The sequence below is a fragment of the Orycteropus afer genome, unplaced genomic scaffold (assembly GCF_000298275.1).
Source record: "Orycteropus afer afer isolate SDZICR_OR568_19922 unplaced genomic scaffold, OryAfe1.0 scaffold00041, whole genome shotgun sequence".
In the NCBI taxonomy this organism is placed as follows: Eukaryota; Metazoa; Chordata; class Mammalia; order Tubulidentata; family Orycteropodidae; genus Orycteropus; species Orycteropus afer.
The window spans coordinates 2,613,218-2,625,961 of NW_006921628.1; the positions used below are offsets into that span (position 1 = coordinate 2,613,218).

Consider the following 12,744-nt stretch of genomic DNA (forward strand, 5'->3'; position numbering starts at 1 on the left):
TCCTAGAAGTATCCCTTCATCTCTGCAAGAAGAGAAGACTCAAGGCCTTGGCAGAGGTGGCAAAGGTGTTCACCAGCTGAGGACCACAGTTGCCTCAGGAGAGAAACATCTGCCCAGACAATTACTGGCTCTCGGCCTGTGCCAGGCCCCTTTTCCAGATGGCATTAGCTCTGAGCAAGGTTTCTTCCTTTCCAGTTGTTGGCCTCCCACCCCCATCTCCTTCCTTCCGGTTGGCAGCATTTAGCAGCATGTACCATTTATCAGTTATTAACACACACAATATTTGTTCCACAGAGGCTGCATAGATGTGTGTAGTTGGTTTCCTTTGGTCCTTCCCCAAAAAAACTTACAAAAAGCAAAAACTTGAAAAAAAAAAAAAAAACCCAGCATGACTGTCACCTCAGCCCATCCCATTGTGCTGCAAAAGCCTATCTGCAGGTAATGGAAAAGGGCACTTAGATCCAGACAGTCAGATACTGCAGGGAGTGTTCTGGCCCTCATAGCATGCCTCTGGACAATTCCGGCTTGCTCTTCAGATGGGTGCCTTCTTGTCCCATCCTGCTAGGCCACAGGCTTGTTTGTGTGTTCCCCACATCTGGCCTTTATTTGAAACTCCACCTCAAAGTATTTCATAGCACAGAATATCTTTCCTTATTAAATTCTCCCCCACATGTTTTTTTCATAAACCAGGCACCAAAAAGGACAAACCTACCTGTGGCTCTCAAAGTATCTGTTTATAAACCTTTGGAAACTGTTTGCAATTCGTTAATCACATTTTCAAAGGAAGTTACAGATTATAGATACACTAACAAATGCCATATACGATGCTTCAGCCCCAGTAATGAGATCCTCACGCAGCAGAAGAGGAAGCTGGTCGACCTGGGATTTCTCCCAGGTCAAAACTGCAGGGAGAGGGGAGATCGGGCCTGGAATTCAGAGATCTGAGAGTTTAATTTTTTTTTTTTCTGTCACTCTCTTATTCTGTGGCCTCATGCATGTACTCTTGGGGAAAGCAGGTAGAGAAGGTCAGCTGTGCTCAAATGCAGTAGTGTATCTTGATTAGCAGTGAAATACTTAGTAAATCACATGTCCCTAAATAATCATTAAGGTACCACAGTTTGTGAGTCTTTTAAAAGTATTTTGAAACTACTTACTTTTAAAGAAAAAGAAACAGATAAAAGCACTGAATATATAAGTTGGAACTCTGTTAACTACTTATGATTGAAACCCAAGCCAGCTTTTTTTTTTAAAAAAAGAAAAAAAAAAATTATAAAAGAGAAGACAGGTAATGTGGAGAAAAGGTGTTAGTGCATAAAACATCCAGGGATTTCCAGGTTTCATACCAGCTCAATCTAGGAGCTCATATCATGTTTTCTGGACTCTCTCATTTTATCTTTTTTCTGCACAAGTTTCATTCTCAGGAAGGTATAGACAGCCACCAAAAACAAAACTCTAGGCTCACACTTTAGCAGTACCAGAGAAAGAGAGCCCCCTTTTCTAGATAAATCCAGAATAGAGTCTTACTTGGATTTGGTGTGGATGATGTACCCAGCCTGAGCCTATCGCTGTGGCTTAGAGAGATACGGACCTCCTTCGTGTGTCTAAATCACACGCCCACCACTCAGCCCAGGCTGATCCTGCCTTCACTAGAACCACATTTACTGAGAGTGAACAGCAAGGGCTTCCTACAAGAAAACTAGGGGCGATCACTCTGGAAGATGTGAGGAATGGGTGGTAGCAGTACACAGCACAGAGGCCCATCACACACACGTCTTCCTAATGGAGCTCTAATCTCTAGCTTTCTAATGTGCTTCTCTAATGGAGATAAAGATAAAAGTGGAGTGAGGTTAGTGAGCTGAAGTTTGGAGTCCCTGGGTGGTGTCAACAATTAAACTCTCGAATACTAACCACAAGGTTTGAGGTTTTAACCAATCCAGAGGCTCGTCATAAGAAAGAACTTGCTGTCTACTTCTAAAAGCTCACAACCTTGAAAACCCTATGTAGCACAGCTTTATTTGCAACACAGGAGTTTAACATGAATCAGAATAGACCCGATGGCAACTGACTTGGTTTGAATTGTTTTGGTACTGACATTTGGGGTTCATTGGTGCAATTTTCACCTTCCATGCTGGAGACCTGGGTCCAATTCCTAGCCGTATGTCTCATGGCATTTTGTTCCATTGTGCATGGGGTCCTCATGAGTTGAGGGCCAATTTGATGGCAGCTGACAACAAACACAATGTTCATAGCCCTCAACCTGTGTTATCTGTGCAGCAGCCCACTGACTTTTTCTTTTTTCACCCCAATAATTCAGTCTGCTACATCCCTGTTTATGTTCTTAAGGAGCTCACTGAATCAATAAGATCCCAAATGGATCTATATTCAGTTAAGCAAACATTATGGAGAAGCATTCCTAAAATGAAATTCCAGAAGGAATATCCTCAACCCCTTCCCATTCTTTTCAATGAAATTAAATTGTATGAAATTGCTGGAATATGGTGGCTCATGCACAAATATGTTGGGAAATCTTTCCTTCCCTCACTGTTGAATCTCTCCAAGTTTCTTAAATGTTTTTGGTATAGTGTACTGTTTTCTTGGGTGGTTACCAAAAAATGAAGAAAGACCTCTAGGAATGGTCAGAATTTAAGGATTCTCTGCTAATTCCACTTTTGCTAAATGCTATATATAAAAGGACTTGGGTTCTTACAGCACAAATACCAATTTTTCTGACAGGAGAATCTAAGTCCCAACTTGTAAATAATGTATTCAGAGGAGACATGATTGTAACTGACACCATAATCTTCACCAAGTATCTCCTGCCACCCAACAATTTTTAGAACAGTCACCTGCAAAATTATTGAATATGTCTCCTTCATTTCAAGGAAATGTGGTATTAGCCAAATGTATACAAGGACTTGTGTCTTCCCCCCAAATTTCATGACTTTCTGGAATCGTGCTAGCTGTGTATGAAGAATTGGTTTTGTACTTGCCGTTGTTTTTTTTTTTTTTTTTTACATATAGCCCCCTCTCAACCTAACTTAACTATGGAAGTATTACTAGTTCCTCCATTTTACAAACCAGAGAAAGGAAGCTTGGAGCAGGTGGGTACCTTGCCCAGTGGCAGAGCCACCATAGTCTTCTATGTCTAACAAAATTATGGGCACTTTTTCTTTGTGTATGAAGGAACCTTTAGTTCTCTATACCTTGGGCTTTTGTTCAATTTCTTTAATAGTCATTGAAATAACACAAATCTCAGTGATAAAAATTTGGGCAGAGGATAGTGGTGGGTAGAAGTATTCTTCTCCATCCTGGCTTTATGGACTTATTGACCTTGCTACTTTATTGGGTATTTAACTGTTGTTTTTAGGTGCCATTGAGTCTATTCAGATTTATGGTGACCCAATGGAACAGTGTAGGACTACTCTATAGGACCTTCTAGGCTGTAATGTTTGTGGGAATAGATGACCAGGCCTTTTTTCCTGCAGACCCTCTGGATGGGTTCCAGTTGCCAACTTTTCGGTTAGTAGCCAAGCACTTAGCCATTGTACCACCAATGGCATGGAGTTCCTGAATTTAACTTGTGAGAGCTCGTTTTCTGCTGTGTACAATGTGCCATAAATTAACTCACAGAAGGAGAATGAAGGTGATAAACTGCATGCTAGTCCTTGAGAAAGAGTGAAGCACTGTTTCATTGACTATATACCGCTCATGCCTTGCATTTAGTAGGTATCTGATAAATTTATATTGAATAAATGAATAAAGGATTACTTTCGGATGACCAAAAGGACATCCTCCAAAAACTGAGTTTAGACCTAGCACTATGCTACCCAACAAATTGTGAAAGTTCTGCCTTTAAACATCGGGAGCTGGGCTGCAGGGACTTCTGGGGTGTATAGTAGTTCTCAGTAATGGTTCTTAGTAAAGTGAATTTTGGGGACCATTGGAAAGGATCCCTGTGGCATAATAGTTAAATTCTTGTGTCTGCTGACTGAAAGGTTGGTGATTCAAACCCACTTAGCTATTCTGCAGCAGAAAGACCTGACGATGTCCTTCTGTAACCATTACATCCAAGAAAACCCTGTAGGGAAGTTCTGCTCTGCTGCATGGGGTTACCATGAGTTGGAATTGACTACATGGCACCCAACAACTATAACAGAGGCCCAGGAATGACTGTCCTGGCTCTGGCTCTGGCTGCTCAGGCAATCTTGAGTCTCAGCATCACATGCCCCCTCCCCCATCACTCTTCCTCTCTGCAAGATGCCAACCATTCCTGTGACCTCGTTTCTGTTCCTCCTGCTTGGCCCAACACTGGCTCTCACAAGGGCCCATGCTTCCCTGCACATGCTAACTTTCCATAACAGGATCCAACTGCTAATCTGTTATCATTTACAGCAGCTTCTGAGGGAACCACTTCCCTTTCTCTTCATCTGGAGTGGATCTGATACCATAAAACTGACCGTGAAGGTCTGTTAATTGGAAACCTAAGAGAGGAGGGGTACAAGCATGTTGACTGGGGTGGAGGTTGGGGTTATCAGAGGCTTAAAGGAAGGGCTGTCTTTCAGGGAGGGGGCTTCTCCCAGATGGCGTGGAGTTTCTGAAATGCAGCCGACAGCATGGAGGAAAGCTTCAGGCAAACCCTTGGCCCTGTTTGGTCCCACAGCTACCCAAGCTCTCCCCATCTGGTGTCTCCCATCTAGCTACCACTCAGGACCAGTTTGGAACTGTCTGGTTCAATGTATCATCCGGGGTGTTCTCTTTCATACCAAGTGTACCTTCGGACAAACAATAACCAACACCTGTGATTTGGAATCATCAAACACTTAGACTGACAATGCACCTCTCTTAGAATCTTACCAATTAAATCAAAAGATCAATCTAATGACAAAAAAAAAAAGAAAAAAGATATGTGTCTTTTTTTTTTTTTTTTGCAAGGTGCTATTTAATATAAGTTGTTGTCGTGGTACATCCATTAAAGCATTCTGCTGCTAACCAAAATGTCAGCAGTTTGAACCAACCACGTACTCTCTGAGGGAAAGATGTGATAGTCTGCTTCCATAAAGATTTACAACCATGGAAACCCTATGGGGCAGTTCTGTTTTATCTTACAGGGTCACTAAGAGTGAGAATTGACTCAATGGCAGTGGGTTTTTATTAACCATATCTCATGAACTTGCAAAGGGGTTGCTTATCTTTAGCCTGCAGTAGAGGGCAGACTTTCCTACATTATAAACACCCAACAACCAACATTAAAGGCCTTGAGACTCATGAACATCCTGTCAGTAGAATGGTAGGCTTCCAGGGTGACTAACGCCAGTGATTAAGTGGGAAAAAAAATCCTAAAACCGCTTCTCCAGTTATTAATGCACTCATCAGCTTTTCCAGACAAGATGCCCTAATTTGGGCGATTAACTCTGGCAGTGATCCCCAATGCCCACATCTCTGGGTAAAACAGCAGTGCTTAGTTTAATACCGCTGTGACCAGTGTTATAGGAAATAGAATGTGCATCTGACAAAATATTACCCAGAGATGGGGGAAGGGGGTGTTGAACCTGACTGTAGAAATCAGTGCTATTGCTTTCTAGGCATGAAATATGGTATAGATTGGAGAAAGGAGGTGGGGGAACTATAAAGCTTAAGGGGAATGGCACTATATTTTTGGTAAATGTATATAAGAAGCCATTCCCAGTGTCACAACGGAGTGGGTTTTAGAAGCTTATGAAGAGAGGAGAAGAAAAAGCTCTCCCCTACACCTATACAAATACAACCTAAGGGAGGAAAAAAAAAAAAAAAATGCTTTGCAACTGGTGTTTTTTGAACCAAAGAATCCACTAGATAAATTCATATCAAACAAAGGGTTGATTTTTACCCCTTCTCCCCCCAGCTCAGAGCAAATGTTTATAAGGTATCTGACCTTAGCTTTCCTGCTGTTATAACCTCAAACTGCTACACTGTTGAGCTTCTCGTTGAAGTCTGTCCCTTCCCAGTGCCCATCTCGCAAAACAGGACCTACAAGGATAAATACTGCTGTGGCTGATGATTTCATAGATTTTTTTCTTTCTTTCTTTTTCTTTCTCTCTTCCTATTAGTATGAAGAAGGAAAAAAGCGAAGGAAACCTAACTATAGTAGTGTTGACCTCTCTGAGGTCGAGTGGGAAGACAGAGATGACGTGGTAAGTGATTTGTTGTCAAGACTTAATGGAGAACTCCGTTGTATCCCCCTCTGTACCTGGAGACTGTCCCAGGAGCTGGCTAAGAGCCCACCAAGGGGATACCTTCCTACCAGAGGAACGTGGAGACAATGGGCCCTTTTACTGCCTTTGGGGTTTTATAACTCTCCTGCCAGCTGGACCTGTTACAGACAGACTGGCCACCCGCCTGCTTTACATAGTCTGCTAAAACGGTCCCCTGGCAGATCCTGGTTACCCCTGCAGGTGATTGGCCTACTTGCCTTCTCAGTGCCATCAGTGGATTCAGCAGTCTCAGTGGAGCTGCCCAGACAGCAGGAGGCTTGGGTTCCTGCAAAGTCAGCACAATGTGGAGGCCAAACAGTCAGGTTTCTCAGCCTACAGCGTTCACCTGTCACCAGCATGGCTTATATTTTCAGAGAGCAGTCCAGTGCTTTGCAGGCACTTCCCACCATTTCTCCTTGGCCTTGTTTCCATCCTCCCCATCTGCACTCCTCTCTCAAGCTGCATTGCACAACACCCCACACTTATTTACCACACAGGTTCAGCCTTCTCACTGCACTGTATCAGAAGCTTTCCTTATGTCCACAACTTAAACCCCATTAGATCTTTTTGTTACTTCCTCAATAAATCAGATTTGTTAGACATGGCAGCCTTTGTGTGAATCCCGGCAGACAGTCCCTAATTACATCGTAACTTCCCAGGTGTTTCTGTCTGGGTCCTCGCTCTGAAGTTCTTCTTATGATACCTTTGCGCCAAAGTCACGTTCCTCTGCCTGCACCCTTCCAGATTTGTCTGGGGTACTTTCTTAAGTTTCACCATCTGTCGCGTTAGCCTTGTTTCCATCCCTCATTCTTTCCTGCTTTCCAATGGGATTTTGAGTGGCTCCAGTTGAAATTCTCAGACTGGGCTCTCGTGCCTTCCAGAAATGTGGCCAACATCACGGCTCTCTTACGGCAGTTTTTCTTCTCTTCACAGCCTCTGCTCCTTGGGCCAACTCTGATTCTCTTCCTTGCTTGTAAAAGGCAAGAGTCATATCTGTTTTAGAAAGTTAACCTATTTTTTTCTTCATGTATACTGAGTCTTTTTAAATCCAAGTTTAGAGAAAATAATTTTGCCATTTAATAAAAGCAGCTTCCTCATCCTCACCATCTTCCCCACGTACCAGTAATATGGTTGTTGTTGTTGTTGTTATGTGCCGTTGAGTCAGGCCCAACTCATAGCGACCCCTCCTTGGGTTTCCGAGGCAGTATCATTACGGAAGTAGATTGCCCCATCTTCCTTCCGAGGAGTGGCTGGTAGGTTTGAATCACCAGCCTTCTGGTCAGCAGTCAAGTGCCTTAGCTACTATGCTGCCAGAGCTCCCTAGTAATATGGTAGAGCTTTGTATCTTCACCTTTAAATATTGTCCCCAGGATTCCTGTGAGGTTCTTTTGGTTGTACTGCACCATATATACATACCATACATAGCTCTACCTTTGAAACTTGTTCGTATCAAGTGTCAACATAGAGCAGTCATGAAGAGTTTAACTTCAAATCTCACATTTGCTGTTGGATGGCTGTTCGTCGGATAAGCAATTAACTCGTCTGCACCTAGGTTTTGTTTTTTCAGTTTTTTCCCCCCAGTAAAATGAAAATGACACTAACAGTACCTACCTCATAGAGCTAATACCTCAAAAGAGATTTAAATGCATTAATATATTGAAAGATGTAAATGTACTTACATTATTATGTGGCTATGGGGAGAATTCTGTGAGCAATAGCTCTTAGTGGAGTTATTCTCATCATTGTTATCAATCCCTGGGTGATGTTCTCATTAATGAGTGTCTCCTGCACTTCCAGTTGCTTAATTGTCTCATGTGTCTTTAAAAGAGCACATTCCATCATTCCATTGTTTCCCTTTCTCTTCCATCTTCACTTTATCTGTGGCTTTATCTTTTGTTTGTTTTGATGTCACTGGACTTTTTTTTTTTCTTTCCCAGAGACTTTAAGCTTGTTCTTTATTGTGCTTCTCCATCCTTCTATTGTTTCCATTTCATTAATATAGGTGGCAAGTTTAAAGCACAGCCTCAATTAGTTAACGCTAGGCTGACACTCTCTCCTTTGCACTCCACTTCAAGAGAGTTATTACTCAGCTCACTCTAGTCATCACCTGTGCCCAGGTTAATTTTCAGTGCACTAATATCTCCTTTTACTAATAATGCTTTGGGAAGTGCTTTTTATTACCTTGAGTTTTCATCTTTTCTCATCGGAGCTGTAGGGCATTGGATTTCCTAGCCTTATATGCTGATTCTTTCTTCATCTTTGTCAAACTCACAGGACCGGGTTCATGGTATACACCCTCAGATTTCCCACATCACACGCGAGTTCACTGATTTTGTTCTTTATAAATTGGTCTCTGGTTTTATCTTCAATTTTGGTCTGTTGGGAGCCTAGGGAGTAGGGTAGGTTTGAAAGGAGACTTGCTTTCATAGTCAACATGTTTGGCTTAGGAAAACCCAAGCCACCATTTCTCTCCTAGGGAATTTGCATCCTACTGGCCAGATAATTCTGGAGTCTGTAGAAAGCATCTTTGTGAATGATGTCTGCACAAAATCCCACAGGTCTGTATGCTGATAATGGAGGTTTCCATGAAAATATCAGAGGGCAGGATTTATTTAGATTAAGATCTGAGAAAGACCAAGTGAGCAAATTACACTGCGAATGAAGCACCATGAGTCTCCTGAGCTGGAGAGAGCTTTCTGGAACTACAACTAGACTCTTGTTGAGTTTAATGACCACATTTATAACATATACCCTGTGTGCTTCCAAAAATGGTGTGAGCTAACTTACACTGTTAAAACATATGCAAAGTAAAATTAAAATAAGAAAAAAAAAAATAGAAACCACTTAAAGACCTCTGGCTCAGGCTCTGGGAAAAGTTAGGCATCATATCAGCAATGCATCAAGGAGGAAAGTTCTGTGGGGAATCCATGAGCCAGAATAGGACCTTGAGAGCTGCATAGCTCAGTTGGAATCACCAGGATAGATCACTGCAGAAGGAAAAAATATCTTTAAAAAAAAAAAAAAATAGTGTTTATTCTTCAGTTATAAATTCCCAGAGATGACTGAAGATATTGAGGATGACAAAGCCTGACAGTTCAAACCCATCAGCCACTCCTTGGAAGGAAGATTGGGCAATCTACTTCCATAGAGATAACCACCTCAGAAACCCAAAGAGGGGTTGCTTTGAGTCAGAATTGACTGGATGGCAGTGAATTTGGTTTTGGTTTTGTTTCCTTCTTATTACCTTTTAGTCTTTCCCAAGCTTGCTATAGTAAATATGATTATAAACAGAATAAAATGAATGTAAGTGGGATTAACTACTGTATATTGAACTCCCTCTATGCTCCAGTATTGTTCTAAGTGCTGCATATGGATGAATCTGTCTTAATTATCTAGTTCTGCTATAACAAATACCACAAGTGGATAACTTTAACAAACAAATTTATTTTCTCACAGTTTAGGAGTCTAGACATCCAAATGCAGGGTGCCAGCTCTAGGGTAGACTTTCTCTGTTGGCTCTGGAGGAAGGTTCTCATGTCTTCTAAGCTTCTGGTCCTTGGCAATCTTCATGTGGCTTGGCTCTCTCTTCCCCCAACTCTGCTATTTAGCTTCCTTGTTTAATCTCTTCTATATCTCAAAAGAAATTGACTCAAGATCTACCCTACAATAATCCTGCCTCATTAACATAACAAAGACACTGGATTTATAGCCTCAGGTATAGGGGTTAAGATTGACAACACATATTTTGGGAGGACATAATTAATACATAATAAACACCTGTATTTCTCCCATCTGTCCTTTAAAGCAGGTGTTACTGCTTTTCTTGCTTTATAGATAAGGAATCTGAGGCAGAAAGTATTGATGTCAAAGGGCATGCTGGTTTATTCCAACCCAAGCAGTCCTGTTTCAAGTCCTGCTCTTGGCCCCAATGGTGTGCCTTAGAACAGAATCTCCAGCTTCCTTGACATCTCTAAGTGCTTGATAGTAAGTGTTATCCTCCCAGAAAGGTTACATTATAGGAGAAGAATGCTTTGTACATGGTAGCTGCACATGGTATTCTTCCGAATATTACCTCATCAGAATCTACCTCAAGTTCAACCAATATTCTTTCTGTTGCAGTGTAAGCTCTTTTTCTACAACGCTCCATTCAACTCGCATCTTTTCTTAACAGTGATGACTCAAATGGAAAATTTCCTCAGAGCTCCAAAAGTCTCTCCTGGGGCATATTTCTTGGGTCTCTGGCTTTTAGTTGTTCTTCTTTAAACCTTCTCCAGTGTCTCTCCAGAACATCCTTGAGCCCTAGACCCTCAAACCAAGTACAACCTACCCTAAGAGCCTAGACCAAATCATGGAGAAAGGATTTTTCTGTATAGGTGCCCAGGCCCCAATCTGTTTTCTATATATTGGTTGAATGCTTCTTTGGTTGAATGACAGACTTGTTTATCCCTTGTATCTTCCTTCCCCTTTAATCTCTCTGCTTGGCCAGGATCATATGTCATTAGGGACTTGGATGTGCATGTTGGGGAGGTGAGGCTTACACTCTGATGTGGGTATCAAGCCACTATTAGAAGAGTGAGCTATTATTATACAATTATATACAAAAGCTATGGTGATTAATGGATCTCCAGGGGAAATCTTCTTTAATGAGCTCTAACCCAGGGAGGTAAGAATAGTAGATTCATAATGGAACTGGAAGTGTGGTCACTAGCTATAATATGGTTGTCAGTACAGTGGATGCTTTGAGCAGGTCAGTGAAGTTGTTCTAGCTTCTGGGCTGCAGACAAGAGAGATAGAGTAATCAGAAGCTATGGGGAAGCCCATCTGAACTGAATACACAGGGCTCAGGGGAAAGACAGTGGTTCCTAGAGATCTGGGACTCTGATCATTGCTACCAGATTACTATTTTCAGCTTGAGAGGGTTTTACCTTTTATTTGATGGACCACATTGTTTTAACAACACTGTATCATCACACTTGCAGATGTTTGGCAATCTGATGGGGCGGGGGGAGAAAGGAGGAGGGTACATCATTAATGTTTTAATTTGCCTTTGTTTGACTGTGTGTTAAGTTGAACATCTGGAAATGTAATTTTTAATGACTACCTCACATTCTACCATATGGTGCAACAACTAAAGAATAATGTAGAATCCACAGAACCCCTCATAACATGGATGCACTTAGAGGACATTATGCTGAGTGAAATAAGTCAATCATAGAAGAGCAAATATTGTATTAGTCTACTATTGCAAAAAGTCAAAGCAAGGTTTACATATGGAATTAAATTTTCATTATTGGTTACCAGGGATAGGAGAGGAGGGGAGGGAGAATTGCTGCAGAGGTAAGAGACAAGTATTGATGTGGGTGAAGGGAAAGAGGATACAACAAAAGTGAGTGACCAACACAATAACACTAAGGAAAAGGAGGAAACAGAGAGGTGCACAAGAAGTACAGACAACAAGATAAACACTTTTACATACATAATACTGCATTACAAGTAATAACAAACATTAAACTACAAGTGGATACAAAGATAGACAGACTAAATAGTCAGGTATGTCTAGGCAAAAGGGAATATACTCACGATCATATATAAGTTTGGCAGATGGATATTTCTACATACATACTTATCTGTGCTATGGGAACATCCATATATATTCTAGAGCTAATGCAGCAAACTTTTTTGGGGGGGTTTGATGTAATAACTATTTGTTTATTTTTGCACAGTATATAGTTTTTTTATTTTTATTTTTTTATTTTTTATTTATTGTGATTTGGGTGAAGATTTACAGAGCAAATTCACTTTTCATACAGCAGCTCACACAAACTTTGTCTCATGTCATTGACCACAGTTTACCACAATGCAACAGCCCGTCATACTTCCTCGCCATAGTTACCTCTTCCCAGTGACCATCCCTCCATATTCTCCTGAGCCCTGAGCTGTCTCCCTGTGTATAAGCAGCCCTTCCTTCTCCCATGATTGTTCTCTCCAGGGCGTGTGTCTACTTGAGGTAAATGTTTAACTCACATGCCTGTACATTGTTTGACTGGAAACCACAGGTGTGGGTTCAATTCCAGACCTGAAGGGCAGCTAGGGGCCATAGCCTCAGCGGTCCACCAGGCTCTATTGGACCAGCAAACCTGATCCTCACCTTTTTTTTTTTTTTTTTTTCCTCCAAATGATTTTGAGTTTTGTTCCACATTGTTCTCCCTCTCTATCCAAGATCTCCTACATCCCTTCCAAGTGGATGACAGTGATAGCCAGGCACCATCTAGTTCTTCTGGTCTCATAGTTGTATAGGTTACAGATTGGATGGTGTACCAGTTGCTAGGACTGATTGTTTCCAAGAATTTTAGTTTTCTTCTTTCTTCTTTGCTCTTGACGAGGAGAGACCCATCGTTGCATCTACATGGCAGCTTGGTAGCTTTTAAGATCCCAGTCGCCACTCGCCAAAGTAGGAGGTGGAACAATGTTTTGTATAGTATGTTATGACAATTGAGCTTGATGTCCCCTGTGA

The 12,744-nt window shown here is 41.6% G+C and overlaps 1 protein-coding gene across 1 annotated transcript in view; it reads left to right on the forward strand.

The window, feature by feature from the left end:
• The window catches only part of CACNA2D3 (calcium voltage-gated channel auxiliary subunit alpha2delta 3), a 1,513,414-nt gene that overhangs the window by 1,238,678 nt on the left and 261,992 nt on the right, over positions 1-12,744 (forward strand). Inside the window, exon 18 of the mRNA XM_007937248.2 lies at positions 6,087-6,170. Coding sequence (XP_007935439.1) covers positions 6,087-6,170 — 84 coding nt within the window. The remainder of the gene's footprint in view (positions 1-6,086; positions 6,171-12,744) is intronic.